At 42.5% G+C, this 15,261-nt stretch overlaps 2 protein-coding genes across 2 annotated transcripts in view; both read left to right on the top strand.

Annotated features, from left to right (window-relative positions):
- The window catches only part of LOC108708146 (contactin-2), a 352,213-nt gene that overhangs the window by 163,612 nt on the left and 173,340 nt on the right, over positions 1–15,261 (top strand). The gene's annotated exons all lie outside the window — the stretch shown is intronic.
- Positions 4,827–11,080, top strand: LOC121399971. Its single transcript, XM_041582012.1, has 2 exons — positions 4,827–5,711; positions 9,167–11,080. The coding sequence occupies exons 1-2, from the start codon at positions 4,961–4,963 to the stop codon at positions 9,373–9,375; spliced, it is 960 nt and encodes a 319-aa protein (XP_041437946.1). The 5' UTR covers positions 4,827–4,960; the 3' UTR covers positions 9,376–11,080.

The raw sequence follows: 15,261 nt of genomic DNA, 5'->3' as shown, positions 1-15,261 counted from the left end.
TTGAGCCACTGGAGACCTTTGGAATCTGATTCTACTGGTATGATTAAAGACTTTCTACCTTATACGTTTGCCCACCTCCTCCTCCTCCTTCTTGCTCTACCAGGTGTTGGTAATTTGTTAATTAAGGGCCTTTAAAAGCCTGTTGCTAAAGATACTCTGCTGCTTGATCATTGAAGCTCCCAAGCTAGATCCAGCATACTCCTTGTTCCTGTGACTCCTTGTTCCTGTGACTCCTTGTTCCTGTGACTCCTTGTTCCTGTGACTCCTTGTTCCTGTGACTCCTTGTTCCTGTGACTCCTTGTTCCTGTGACTCCTGTGCCTGATTCCTGCTTTGTTCCTGAGATTCCTGCTTTGTTCCCTGTGCCTGTGTTCTCTGCTACAGTTTCCCATTACCTGCACTCTGTTGAATCCCCTGGTAATTGACCTCGGCTTGTTTACTGGACTACCCTCTGCCATCAGCCTGCCTCCGACCTCGGCCTACCATACGGACTTGTTATTGCCATCAGCCTGCCCCCGACCTCAGCCTGTTTCTCGGACTTGCTTTATTGTTGCCTGCCTTTGACCACCGACCGGTGTAAGAACTTATATTATTTTTTATCTTTTGTTCATCTGTTATATTGTCATACTTTTCATTATTAAAATACTCTTCTGCATAACATGTTTCCGGCCTATCAAAACCTCAAATACCCGCTGTACTCGTGTTATACAGCACCAAGGCTCCTAACTACCAGCCACTCACCTGTGGCCAAGCCTGACAGAATGATCAAGCCATTTAATCAGGAGCCTGCTGGTGACACCTCTGCTGTACAGTCTGAACTACAACAATCTGCAGAATGGCTTTCCTCCATTAAAAGGTATGAGGGTGACGATGATTCCTTTCATGATCTACTTGATTTGTGCAAGTTTTCTATGGTTCCATTTGTCAAAGAAGCCCCTGATAATATGAAAAGCAAGTTAATTATTCTGTTTCTTTTGGGAGGTAAGGCCTTGGAGTGGGCTGAGGCATGTGTTGATGAAAAAGCTCATTTTTTAGAGGACCCCTGTTCCTTTCTATCTTTTCTAAAGGCAACATTCACCGGAGATTTGTGGCCAGTTGCTTCCAATTTATTTTCTTCCAAGGATTCTTCTTCTGTTAAACAAACCAAGCCTTTCCAGCTCACCCCTCCTGTTCCAAGGTTTTCTAATTTTTGCTCCAAGTTACAAAGACCAAGTACCTGTCAACCTGTTACTACCTTTTCCTATGAAGATTCAGAGGTAGAAGATTCTTTCCAAGTAGATTGCGGGAATATATCGGATGAGGAAGATTTGGAGAATTTCTCTATTGAAGAGGACTGTACAGATTTTTCTGATGAGGAAGATTGGGAAGATGTGGAATCGGATGAGGATGAAATACCTACCGCATTTACCACTAGGTTCAAGGGCCGAAAGCTGCCTGTTCCCGTGCCGGCTCCCCAAAAGCTGCCTGTTCCCGTGCCGGCTCCCCGAAAGTTGCCTCTGTCCATTCTCATGCCAGCCCTCCAGTCTGCAGCCCCGGGGCCAGCCCTCCAGTCTGCAGCCCCGGTGCCAGCCCTCCAGTCTGCAGCTCTTGTGCCAGCGGTCCCGTCTGCAGCTCTTGTGCCAGCGGTCCCGTCTGCAGCTCCTGTGCCAGCGGTCCCGTCAGCAGCTCCTGTGCCAGTGGTCCTGTCTGCAGCTCCTGTGCTCTGGTTTGGTGGCTTTCAATGCGAAAAGATATCAAAGACTTTATTGCTTCTTGCTCTGTCTGTGCCTCTTCCAAATTATCAGTGTTGAGGTTGTTTTTGCTAGAAATAGACTCTTGCGAGAGGACATGATTACACTTTACAAGTCCATTAGAGGACATTATAGACAAATAGCAAGGGACCTTTTTACCCATGAAAAAGATCACTGCATCAGAGGCCACCCCTTCAGACTAGAGAAAAATAACATTTTCCTGACAGTGAGGTTGTGGAATGCCCTGCCAGGTGTTGTTGTGATGGCTGATTCTGATAATGCCTTTAACCCTTTGCCTGCCAAGCACGTACGCTGTAAATTCTAGCAGGCAAGGGCTTTAACTGCCAAGAACGTACCTAGTACGTTCTGGCAGAAATCAGTGCTTTAGCCGCCTCTGCAGAGCCCCCTAGGCAACAAAGCTGGGTTCACTCTTAGGCGTGGTTCACTCTCTCTCTATTATTGAATTTTAAATAGATCTCTTATCCTTACTCTTTTACATTAATTACAGGAGTTACCGATTAGCAAACTCCTTTTTATCCTTTCTTCCTTTTCACAAGACGTGGGGAATTTGTGTTTTTTTAAGGAAAGACAGAAAACAATTCAAGTTAGAAAAGGTATTTTTGAGACCACAGTTCCCCACGTTCTGCCTTCTTTACTTGTGGTAATCCCAGGGTCTAGATAGCAAAATGACCAGACAGTAACAAATGGGATGACTCCACCACTATCTCTTTCTTCCAATTCTAATCTTAATATATTACAAGTGTGAATGTGATACAATTCTTGAATCTGTTGTTACATTGTATATCCTGCCAATCAACTGATAAGGTTGAAGTCCTGTGAAAGGAGCATGTGTTTTTCAACAATTTTACCTTAGCTTTTGTGGAATTTATACACACAATTTATTCATTTATTTATTGTTGTTAATTAAATCCCCTGGGGGTAATTATGGTGGTTAATTAATTAGCACTAATGCACTTTAGAGGTTTGTCTCTATCTTTAATACCTTGTATTATAACAGGCCATAGGATTAATTACATAGGTAATAATTTTAAAATTGGTCTTATTAATTGAATTCAATTGGTGTTTTTTATAAAGTATCACTATTAATTAAAATTGATGTATTAGAATGTTTAATCCACTATTAATTAAAATTGATGTATTAGAATGATTAATGAATTGCAATTTTATTAATTTGACCGTATAACATAATTTAGCACATAGCACTTTTGGTGATCTTCATATAGATAAGCACAGGCACTTTTGAGGTTTTTAGTTAATTATTGGCAGAAGTGTGAACTCCTTTAAGTGATTCTAGAATATAAAGACATACGGGGTTTTACTTTTCTTTTCTCTTTTTAAATTAATAAGGCTGGGGGGCTGTCATGTCGGTCCTGCAACAGGATTGTCGCAGGACTGACCTAAAGTCGCAGAAAGAAGCAAGTTACAGATGGAGCCAGAATGGATGGTACATCTGGCACGCTATAACGTTAGATAAGTGCGTTGTGCTGCATTTCCACATCACATTCATCCAGTTTACCAGCATGTAATACAAGTATGTGGCCACTAGATGTCGCCAAGCGCTAGCTAATGCGATCCATACCTGTACACAGTATATGTGGTGGCTTAGTGGATTAAGTCCCTGCCTTTGACCAGTGGGTTTAGTGTTCAATTCCCAGAGTATTTTTTTTTTTTTTTTCCCTCTAATTTATGTTCAAAAGTAAAATTTTCAATGTAACAGAACCTTAACTGAATCCTATTAAAACACACAAGGATTGATAAGACATAGTGGCACCCTCAATTTACACTATCAGGGTATAGATAGAGCCAGAATGGATTGTCCGTCTGGCGCGCTCTAACAGATCAAGCTAAATTCTCTCATCACGTTGAGTGCAGGGAACCGTGATGTCCCTATGTTAAGAAAAGCCAGAATCTAAATAACTAATAAATGAATGGGCATTGTGGTAATCTGCAAATTACTGCATTAAAATACTTGGTTGAGTACTTTCCCCCCAATAAAAACAAATAAATAATTATAAAAAAAATGCATACATCTATTTAAGTTTGTATAGAACCCCTGGCAATATCCTGAACACAGCAGTGATTTTACACCCTGGATGATAAATATCCTGACACCTGGGTCTTAACGGTCTGTGTTAAGAGGGGGGTTTCTCTGCAGCTCCACATAAGCCCCTGACTGCTGGTTTATGTTTTTGATATTTTCACCGCCTTTGCCAATCACCAGACTGCATTTGCCGGCCGGCACAGTGTATGTGATCTCTTGCTTCCTGGTGTACTGAGATTACAATAACCACCACTCTGTCCCCTTCCCCATGCTAAGGAGAGACCTCTAAATCCATCCCATTCCCCCTCCCCCTAGAATTCATATTCACATGCTCATTGATTTTTTTCGGGGGGGACACAGCCATATCACTGGAAGTAAATGTAAATGTTGCATATTTTAACACGCCATTGAAACTAATAGCAGGTTGCGGCCTACCAGGAACAGGACGGGGATCGACTGGTAGACTGCGATTGACGTCCTGGGCACTCCTGCCTTAGACACTCACTATTTAGTGTACTGCTGGGGGGCTGTTTGGGCCTCTGTTTACTTAAAATTTCAGGGCCTATATTAAATCACATGGAATTTTCTTCTCCTTTAACAGACCTTCCCCCCAACAAAAGTCCTACATATGTAAACACTGTAATATAAACAAACCATTGTGCTTTTTAAATGCAAATGAGCTGAGTGCATTTAATGGTCAGTACTGCTTAGATATAATTAGTACCAAACTCCTAGACACAGGAATGCACAATAGGGTCCAAACAACAAGGAAGGAGTGGGGGTTGTGTGTGCTATACTATACCATGTGCTAAGTACGGAAGTGTCAGACCATTCAAATTAATTTACAAGGCCTTCAATTCTTTGAGCAGAGATTCATCTAAGATCACTAAGGGCTCATACAGACAAGCAGGTTCTAGCTATCTGTATAACAGAGCATTCTGTCCCAGTGGCTGCACAGATCCTATCTGATCCCCGTAGGGATTCCTCAGCTGTTTTTGCGGCTTTATAGCCTTTACTTTTCATTTTTGTTTATTTATTTACTTTTTTTTTTTGGAAATGGGTAAGAAGTTGCCCCCAACAGAGGAAGCAGGGGCAATGAATACCCGAGCAAGGCTGGGATCCAGCAGGCGAGCAGTGAGCTAGAAAGCTGTGGTTGGTGCAGAAAAGAAAATGGCTGCTACTGTAAAGAAAGTAAACAAGAAAGGGAAAGTTTTGCCAAAGGAGGAGGAGATGGAAGAGGTGTCTGTGGAGAGTGAGGAGGAAGAAAAGCTGGATGAGGTCCCTGAGTCAAGTCTGTCTGGGTTTGCGGCATCTGAGCCCCCTGTGCAACATGTTGCGGAACTACAAGTCTCTACATCTGGAGCTTCAGCAAAGGTTGGTGAATCCCAAGCTACTTGTGTCCCAGAGAGCACCCCCCAAGGAACAAGCAGGTCCCCCATAGCTATGGAGGAGGAAAGTCCTGTGGCCAGCGCAGACTGGAGCCCCTGGTCTGGTACTTGCATCAGTCAGGGAGCAGAGGGGAGCAGTGCTTTGCCTGGGGAAAAGGAAGGTACAAGCGGCTGTACTGACACACAAGCAGCTGCTGCTATGGACAGTGACCCCCAGCTGAGGGAGAAAGCAGGTACCAGCTGCACTGCTGTAATGGAGGCGGGCCATGTGCTTGGAAAGGAGGACGCCATTTTGGAAGCAGAGACAAGCTTGTGCACAGCAAAGGGGAAGCTCTGCCCACCCAGTGAAAGCTGCAGAGAGTCCAGCAGAGACAGTAAGAAAGGAAAGATTCCAGCAAAGAATCAGGGAACCCCCCCACAAATGGCACCGACTGCTACTGCAGCTTCAGCAGAGGGAGGAATGGAGGCAAGCATGGACTGTGGCTACCTGGCAGAGACTGTGGCTTTACAGGTGCTGGAGGAGAAATCTGCAGGTAACAAACAAACTGACTTTTCCTTAATTGTCTGTGTGGGGGAGGGGGTTTCCACTAATGAGACTGTTGCTGCTACAGACTGTGTCTCTAAAGACTTTTCTGGGGTCTCCACCTCTAAAGACTCTGTAAATGAGGAGGATATTGTTAAAGCTCTAAAGACTATGGAGTTTTTGCAGCAGAGGAAAAAAGAACTGAATAATGTAATTGCAAAAGAACTTAGTTTGGCTGCCAAAGCGACTGGAGAGTTAAGGGGGCAGAGAATAAGAAAGACTGCTATGTACAATAAAGAGTTGGAGGAACTGGAGGAAGAAATTAAAAAGACTTTCCTTATAATTAAGCCATGGGAAGAGATTTATAAGAACCGGGAGAGGTTTGAGCAGATGGAAAAAGGGAAAAGTTTTTCTTCTAATGTTTCCTCTAATATCCCTGCTAATAATGTTGTGCAGCCAGAGTGTGTGAGTGGGGCAAGTGGTGAGAGAGAGGCTGTGAGTGAGGGGGTGCTGGTGCGGGGGGCAGTAAGGCTGCTCCAGAGGTTGGGCAGAAGAAGAGTCAAGCACCTGTGAATGTGTGGGAAAGGAGGAGGCTGTTTGCTAACTCATCTGGGGTAAATCGATTACTTGATGGCCCAGTATTTAAAAAGCGCAATGCGGTGAGGATTAAATGGGAGGGGGAGCGAGACAAATCCCCAGGTTGGAGATATGTGGCACGTAACCTGGTGAAAGAATCTATGGGTTTCACTACTAATGATGTCAATGCTTTTCTTGATATTTCTGACACAGAATATGATATAAGTTTTAAACTGTCCCAGGGTTTGGAGAGGTTTTGGTCTCTGTATGATCAAAAGAAAAGCACAAAGGAGTGGGAAAACTTTAGGGCAATCCCAATCTCAAGGCCTGAAACTAAAACTGTAACTATTATTTTTAAACATGAGTCTGTCCCCTATGAGGATATTCTTGTTTGGTTAAAAAGGCAATGTAATGTACTAACCCCTCTGACCAAGATCTATAATGAGGAAGGTTTTTGGGCTGGAGGATGGAAAACCCAAGTGAGACTAGAGGTTCAACACAATGTCCCCAGGCATCTCCCCAATTCATTTTTCATAGGAAGAGAAAGGGGGGTTTGTTTTTACCCAGGCCAACCTCACCAATGCTTTAAGTGTGGGTCAAACAGGCACTTGGCCATTAACTGTGAAACCAAGGTGTGTGCTCTATGTGGTGCTAAAGGCCATACCAGCAAAGAATGTAATGAGGTGAGGTGCAACCTATGTAATACTCTGGGTCATACACACAGGGACTGCCCCAATGCTTGGCATAACATTGTCAGGGATTGCCCTAATTTGGAGCAGGAATTTCAGGAGGAGGGGAGGGAGCATGAGGAAGACATGGAGCTGGAGACCAGGGTGGAAGGAGTTGTGGAGCCTGCAGTCCCTCAGGAAACTAGGGGGAACGAAAGGAAGGAGAAAGGTACAGAAGAGAAAGGGACAAAGGAAGATGAGTGGACTGTGGTAACAGCAAAGGGAAATAAACAGCAGGGAAAGATGGTTATTAAGGAAAGTATAAGCACATCCAACAGGTTTACACTCCCAGGTGGGAAGAGTTGGGGGGAGATTGCAGAGGAGGAAGAAAGGAGGATCAACAGGGAAGAATGGGACAGTGAGGAGAATAAAAAGAGCAAGAAAAGGCGAAAATCAAAAGAAGGACAATCCCCAGAACCTGAGACAGGCCAGACTCTAAATCCAGAGGAACTTACGGGTAAAGAGCAGGGGAAAAAGAGGAAGGAGAGTTGCCCTGGGTAGGGAGGTTCCTTTGAGGAGGAGTTTCTAGTTTTTGTAGAAGGAGATGAAGCTCAGGGAATGCAGGTTAAGAGGCATGGGGAAGGTGGGGAAGAGTCTTCAGCAAAACTCCGTAAAACATGATAAGTTCCCCAATTTCTTTCTGTACTCTCAATATAAGAAGCATCAGGTCTCCTAAGGCAAGATTGGTAGCTTTTGAATTTCTATGTTCTTTGCTTGTGGATATCCTTTTTATACAGGAAACTCACCTAACGAATGTATATGATACCTGTGATGCAAAGAGAGACTGGCAGAAAGGGCCCTCATTTTGGTCCATAGCAGAGGAACAGGCGGGAGGAGTGGGGATTCTGTTTAATGGTGACAGGCATATAGAGGTTAAGAGGTTGGTGGAGGTTAAAATGGGCAGGTGTTTATTATTGGACATTAAAATAGATGGGAAAGATTTAAGGTTAATTAATATGTATGGGCCCCAAACAGTGGCGGGAAGGAAAGAGCTCCTAAGGGAAATGCGGCAATATTTACACACCTCAATGCCAGTCATCCTAGCGGGGGACTTTAACCAGGTAACAGGGCCAGGGGATAGATCTGGCAGGTTTAATAAATATGAGGGTGTTTTTCTGAATGAGGTGGTCCAGACAGCAGAGTTGGTGGATGTGGCTACTGAAGGGGGAAGAAAGGGCAAACACACCTATTTTTGTGGCTCTAGCAGCAGCAGAATTGACCAGGTATATGCAGGGCCGGATTTACATAGTGGGCGCCCCTAGGCCCACTGCCGTTCGTCGCCCCTGTCCCCTCCCCTTTATTCGTGAAAATTTTCATCATCAATGGGGAAATTTAAAAAATGATTGTTTCTCCAGCGCTTTCCCAGTGTTTTTGAACCAATGTGGGTGTGGTTGGGCAACATGCCGCCCCCCTAAAATCCTGCCACCCTAGGCCCGGGCCTAGGTGGCCTTTCCACAAATCCGGGCCTGGGTATATGTTAAGGCTGGTACTCCTTTTTCAGGGGTTAAGGAGATTGAAGTGGGGTTTTCTGACCAGTTGGTTCTTTTCTTTGAATATGGGGTATCAGGTAGCCTGGGGGTTGGTAAAGGTCTGTGGAGGTTGGGGTCAGAAATATTAAAGGATGAGGCACAAAAACCCTATTGTGATTTTGTTATACAAAACATTTTGTCAAAAATTATTTTTTATGATTCACCAACACAGTGGTGGGAAGAAGCCAAGAGGTCATTTCGGGCTTTCTTCAAGTCCCTATCTGTTAAAAGGAAGGGAAATAGACAATGGCAGTACCAGTCCTTGAGAAAGAAGCTGGAGTCCTATATTTCGGATGGGGTGGTGGGGGAAAAAGTGACCCAGTTAAAGAACCAAATGAAGCAGTATCAGTACAGCCACCAGAGGTCTCTGGTTCTTGAGAGGGATTCTGGGACCAAAATTTCCCCAGATCCTTTTAGGAACTGTAAAGAGTCAGTTAAAAGGAAACTGGTGAGGGGTCTCATTGACTTCCAGGGTAAAGAGCAAAAGACAAGGGAGGGAATACTGGAGGTCATGAGATCCTACTATGCTGCTTTGTTTGGGGAGAGAACTTTGGAGAGGGAAAGGATGACAGCTTTCTTAGAGACGACCCCAGGACCTGACACAAATAATTTGGATTTTTCCCCCTTGACAGCTAAAATCACGGAGGAGGAGGTAAAGTTGGCGATAGAGAGTCTGCAGAATAAGAAAGCTCCAGGTCCGGATGGCTTAACATCAGAATTCTATAAGAAGGGGTGGAGCACTTTTGGAGCTGTCTTTACCATTAGAGAGGCTCTGGAATTATGCAAAGCTCATAGGTGGGGGAAATACTTTCTGTGTTTAGATCAGCCTTTGATAGGGTGAATCACCAGTACCTATGGGCTGTTTTGTCTAAATACGGTATCCCGGGTCAATTTATTAAATGGTTTAAAGTTTTGTACAAAGGGGGAAGAAGCTTCCCACTAATAAACGGTTGGCAGGGTGAAGACTTCCAGGTTGGGCCAGGAGTAAGACAGTTGTGCCCTCTGAGTCCTTTGCTGTATGCGTTTGCGTTAGATCCCTTTCTTAGGTCGCTGCAGGAAAGTAACTTGGAGGGTATCTGTGCACCCAGTGGTCAGCGCCTGAGGTTGGTGGCCTATGCGGATAATGTGACAGTGGTTATCTCAAAGCCTGAAGAGGTGGAGAGAGTCTCCTGTTGCATCAGAAGCTACTCAGAGGCCTCAGGGTCTCTGGTCAACAGTGAGAAGTCGGAAGCTTTGTGGAGTTTGGAGGAAGAGCCCAGTTTTGAGTTAAGAACCTTCCCTGTTGCCTCCTCTCAAGTTAAAATACTAGGGGTTAAATTTGGGAGGGAAGATAATGCCAGGCTAAATTGGGAAGAGAAGTTGGATACCGGTTTGGCAAAAGTTCAGCATTGGAAAGGGTGGAAGCTGACCTATAGGGAAAGAGTTAACCTTATCAAGACTTTTCTGATCCCGTTGTTTTTGTATGTGTCCTGTGTGTTCCCTTTGCCAGAATCTTTCTATGCTCGAATCTATAGCTTATTCTTCCAGATGATCTGGGGGAGTAAGCTAAACCCAGTCAAAAGAGGGGTAACATTCCTGCAGAGGAAGGAGGGAGGTTTGGGGATGGTCTGTCCTGTGACCTTCTTTGGTGTCATGTTCCTAAAGTTTAACTTTGGGGGTCTGACTCAAAGAACAAGCTCCCTGTGGGAAAGTTGTATCAGGTCTTGGGCATCATCTTTTATCATGGACTGGCTGCAAGACGGTAGGGCGAAAGAGGTCCGTGTAAGACAGAGCTATTTCCCACCACACATTGCCCATGCCCTTAAACTGATAAAGAGGTGGGGCATTGGGGTGGCAGAGATCACATCGACCCCGAGGAAACAAATTTATACTAGGGTACTATCAACCTATTTCTGTGTCCCGTTGGCCATAAGGGACTGTACCAGTAAGAGCCTGGAGGAGACATTGAAATATTTAAACAGTGTGAGACTCCCCGCAAAGCTCTTTGATAATGCCTGGTTGTCGCTGCAGGGCAAACTGTATGTACAGGGCAATGTAAAATACCTGAGCCATGTAAATAAAGAGTGTCCCTGGGGGTCTGGGGTGGAGGAGAGTCAAGAGCACTTTTGGTGGATTGTTCTGTTTCATGTAGTTTATATGAGGGTGTGCTGAAGGTGTTGGGTATTTATAACATATGTGCCAATGATTACGCAGAGAGAGCCTATGGACTTGTTCACAGGCAGCATCACTATAACAGAGAGACTGTATATATTATTTTGTCTGTGATTTGGTATAACCTCTGGTGTATGAGATGCAGGAAAACTATCTGGAGAGAGAATGAGTCAATAGACATTACAGTAAACAAAATCTTAAGGGAAATCAGTTTTATTAAGATCAACGAGATACAAAAGAAAAGTGTGAATGAGAAATATTGGATCTCTTGGACTCATACTTCTACGTTTTTTTGTAAATAATGTAAATATTGTCTTATTGTATTCTTCTGATATGTCATGATTTTGTTTTTGTTCTGTAAAAGTTTTTAAATTTTAATAAAAATCCCTATCTGATCCCCATTGTAAGCAGCAGTCCTGTCCTGCTTTATGGCAGCTGAGATTCTAGCTATCTGTATAACAGAGCATTCTGTCCCAGTGGCTGCACAGATCCTATCTGATCCCCATTGTAAGCCAGATCCTATCTGATCCCCATTGTAAGCAGCAGTCCTGCCCTGCCAAATTTGTGTTCTAGCCTATGGGTGACCTCCTACAATCAATTTGGAGTAGTTTGGTGGACTTTTGAAAAAAAAAATTAATTTAAAAAAAAAAGTTTTTCATTTGTTTGTGAAAGATTTGAATCATATTCAATTTGAATTCGATTAAAATTTGCAAGTCTATCCTATGCACTCGAACTTACAAATTCAAATTCACCAGGCGACTAAATTTCCCTGAATCTGCCGTGTGCCCCTACCCTAAGGATTCATTATATCTTAGTTGGGATGAAGTACAAGCTACTGTTTTATTATTACACAGAAAAAGGAAATCATTCATTAAAAATTTGGATTATTTGGAGTCTATGGGAGACAGGTTTTCTGTAATTCAGAGCTCCATTGCTGAGACTCCTCACATGCTTGTCTGAAGCTGTAACTTGAGATCACCTTGCTCTAAACCATCCCCCACTCCTCTCACAGGCAATCACAACAATCAGAAAGCTAGCTGCTACTATTTGTTTCCTTCTTAAAATATGCTAATTACAGTTTACACTTCCCAGCAGGACACTGAGACATGGTGGAGAGGGGGAGGGCAGGTAACATCAACAGCCCAATTCCTGCTGTTCTGCTTTGTGTCAATAGTAGGCACTAAGGGCAACAGCACATAAGTTTGGATTTGTGGGATGCCCAATACATATAAGTGTACCCCAAGCACGTGGCATATACAGGCCCCAAAATGAAGACCCCCCATATGGTTGGTCTTTTCAAGTACTGCAAAATCAACACATTTACATCACTGGGGGGGGGGGCAAAAGTAGAAAAAAAACATATTTTTGGAAAGTACACATTCCTGCAAATCCAAATCGGGTATGCATGTCTTTGTACTCCAAAGCACCAAGTCACAAGCCTTTCCTAAATTTGGTGATTTTGGTGACATTTAAGTACTACTTGAAAGAGCAAAAGTGGAATGTCATATATTGGGTTTAGTTCCCCTTTAAAAAGTGGAGTGTCATATTGGGTTTAGTTCCCCTTTAAAAAGTGTGATCTCATATATTGGGCTTTGTTGCCCTTTAAAAAAGTGGGATGTGATATATTAGACTTAGTTCCCCTTTAAAAAGTGTGATCTCGTATATTGGGCTTAGTTGCCCTTTGAAAAGTGGGATGTCATATATTGGGCTAAGTTCCCCTTTAAAAAGTGTGATCTTGTATATTGGGCTTAGTTGCCCTTTAAAATGTGGGATGTCAGATATTGGGTTTAGTTGCCCTTTAAAAAGTGGGATTTCATATATTGGGTTTAGTTGCCCTTTAAAAAGTGGGATGTTATATATTGGGCTTAGTTGCCTTTTAAAAAGCGTGATCTCGTATATTGGGCTTAGTTGCCCTTTAAAATGTGGGATGTCAGATATTGGGTTTAGTTGCCCTTTAAAAAGTGGGATTTCATATATTGGGCTTAGTTCCCCTTTTAAAAAGTGTGATCTTGTATATTGGCTTAGTTGCCCTTTAAAATGTGGGATGTCAGATATTGGGTTTAGTTGCCCTTTAAAAAGTGGGATTTCATATATTGGGTTTAGTTGCCCTTTAAAAAGTGGGATTTTATATATTGGGCTTAGTTGCCCTTTAAAAAGTGGAATGTCATATATTGGGTTTAGTTCCCCTTTAAAAAGTGTGATCTCATATATTGGGCTTTGTTGCCCTTTAAAAAGTGGGATGTCATATATTGGGCTTAGTTCCCCTTTAAAAAGTTTGATCTTAGTTGCCCTTAGTTGCCCTTTAAAAAGTAGGATGTTATATATTGGGCTTAGTTGCCCTTTAAAAAGTGTGATCTCGTATATTGGGCGTAGTTGCCCTTTAAAATGTGGGATGTCAGATATTGGGTTTGGTTGCCCTTTAAAAAGTGGGATGTCATATATTGGGTTTAGTTCCCCTGTTCCCCTTTAAAAAGTGTGATCTTGTATATTGGGCTTAGTTGCCCTTTAAAAAGTGGGATGTCATATATTTGGATTAGTTCCCCTTTAAAAAGTGGATTGACCTATATTGGGTTTAGTTCCCCTTTAAAAAGTGGGATGTCCTATATTGGGTTTAGTTCCCCTTTAAAAAGTGTGATCTCATATATTGGGTTTAGTTCCCCTTTAAAAAGTATGATCTCGTATATTGGGTTTAGTTCCCCTTTAAAAAGTGGCTTGTCATATATTGGGCTTAGTTGCCCTTTACAAAACGTTAATTAAAAAAAGTAGATGTTACAGGTTTTGAACTCAAGACCTGCAGCTTTCAAGTCACGCACCTTAACCATTAGGCTACAATAGAGCTCAGTGCTAGACATGAGAAGTTTGCACATCAGAAGGATCTCTCTCTGCAATACGTCTTTCCTATGACGTAAGTGTTCCATGCGCCGACTGGTGTCTGTTTAAAGAATTGCAGTTCAAGGAAACGAAGTGGAAATCTTTCTGCTTCGTCAAGGCAGCGCGAGGATCTTCATTCAGCGCGAAAAGCGCGCCTATCCAGCTTAGTTACAGCGCGCCAAACGTACAAACCAGGCTGGCTGCATCTGTACCAGCTCCTCCATCTTCCTTCTTCTCTCTGCTTCTCTGGCGACGCCCACGCACTTCCTGGCTGCAGTGACTCATCAGCACACACGCTGCTGAAAGTCTCTAGAGCATCAGACTATCCCTTCTGCTCCAGCAACGGTAAGTGGCTTTTATTTTATACACTACACACTACACTTGTATAGATCTATACAGTTACACAATTACACACTCATTTTAGTAAAGATTTTTTTTTCTTTTTTTTTCTAAAGTTATGTACACTTATTTGCACTTATTTCATACTTATATACACACTGTCACACCACTTTTAGAAGTGTATACACATGTATGCACAAAAAACTCACAAAGAGGGCTTTTACTAATTTATGTTTTTTTACCCCTAAAAACCATTTGTTTTGGCAGCATGACTATTGGGTAATCGATTTTAGCCACTAATTATGCTGTTGGATCAGTTATTTTGTTATTTCATTGATTTACACAATTTGTGTGGTTTTATTGCAATTTTATCCCTGCATTATTTTTCCTTATGTATCTTTAGTATAGTTTTGCTGTTTGTTGCTTTGGTATAGAAAGATATATTTTACTTAGTTTGAGCCGTCAGAATATGTACTTTCCAAAAATATATGCTTTTCTGGGGGGCTTTTTACAGTTTGGGGGTCTTACAACACATAGTGCAAAGTCGGAGTACTGTTTTCAGCAGCTGAGTTGGCTAGCGTAAAAATTCATATGCATGTTTTTCATTTGGGGTTTGTACACAACACATACTTTGGCAAATCTATGCATATTGGGCATCAAACTATTCATTAGACTTCTGACGTCCATATTTAGGGTGATTTTTCTTTGTATGTAAAACATTGTTTGAGAAAAATGCGGCAAATTGCAGAATTTTTAGGCGATTTTCAGAAATGTTGTAAAAACCTCTAAGTTTAGAAAAGATTTGCAGTTTGGTAGTTTGGTGTAGAAAGACGTCTTTATTTCTGTTGGATTCGTCAGAATGTGTACTTTCCAAAAATATATGGTTTTGGGGAGTCTTTGCTGTTAGGAGGGTCTTGAGGCACATAATATGAAGTCAATGGTCTATGTTCACAGCGGAGAAAACTCATATGCACTATTTTTATTTGGGGTCCGCACATGCCAGCTGCCTTGGTATATCTATGCATATCGGGCATCAAACTGCTCAGTAGTCCCTTGGCATCAATATTTATGGTGTTTTACAATTGTATGCAAGAAATTGGGTGAGATAAATGTGGGCAATTGCAATATTTTTAGGCGATTTTCAGAAATGTAAAAAATGTTGCTTTTATCGCCAAATTTAGGAAAGGCTTGTGACTTGGTACTTTGGAGTACAAGGACATGCATACCCAATTTGGGTCCGTGGGAATGTGTACTTTCCGAAATATATGGTTTTCTGGGGTGAACTTACCTTTTTCTACTTTTGCCCCCCCAAAACTATGTAAATGTGTTGATTTTGCAGTACCTGAAATGATAGACCATATGGGGG

The sequence above is a fragment of the Xenopus laevis genome, chromosome 2L (genome assembly GCF_017654675.1).
Source record: "Xenopus laevis strain J_2021 chromosome 2L, Xenopus_laevis_v10.1, whole genome shotgun sequence".
Classification (NCBI taxonomy): Eukaryota; Metazoa; Chordata; class Amphibia; order Anura; family Pipidae; genus Xenopus; species Xenopus laevis.
Note: the sequence above shows the minus strand (reverse complement) of the source record. Positions and strands in the feature narration are given on the sequence as shown.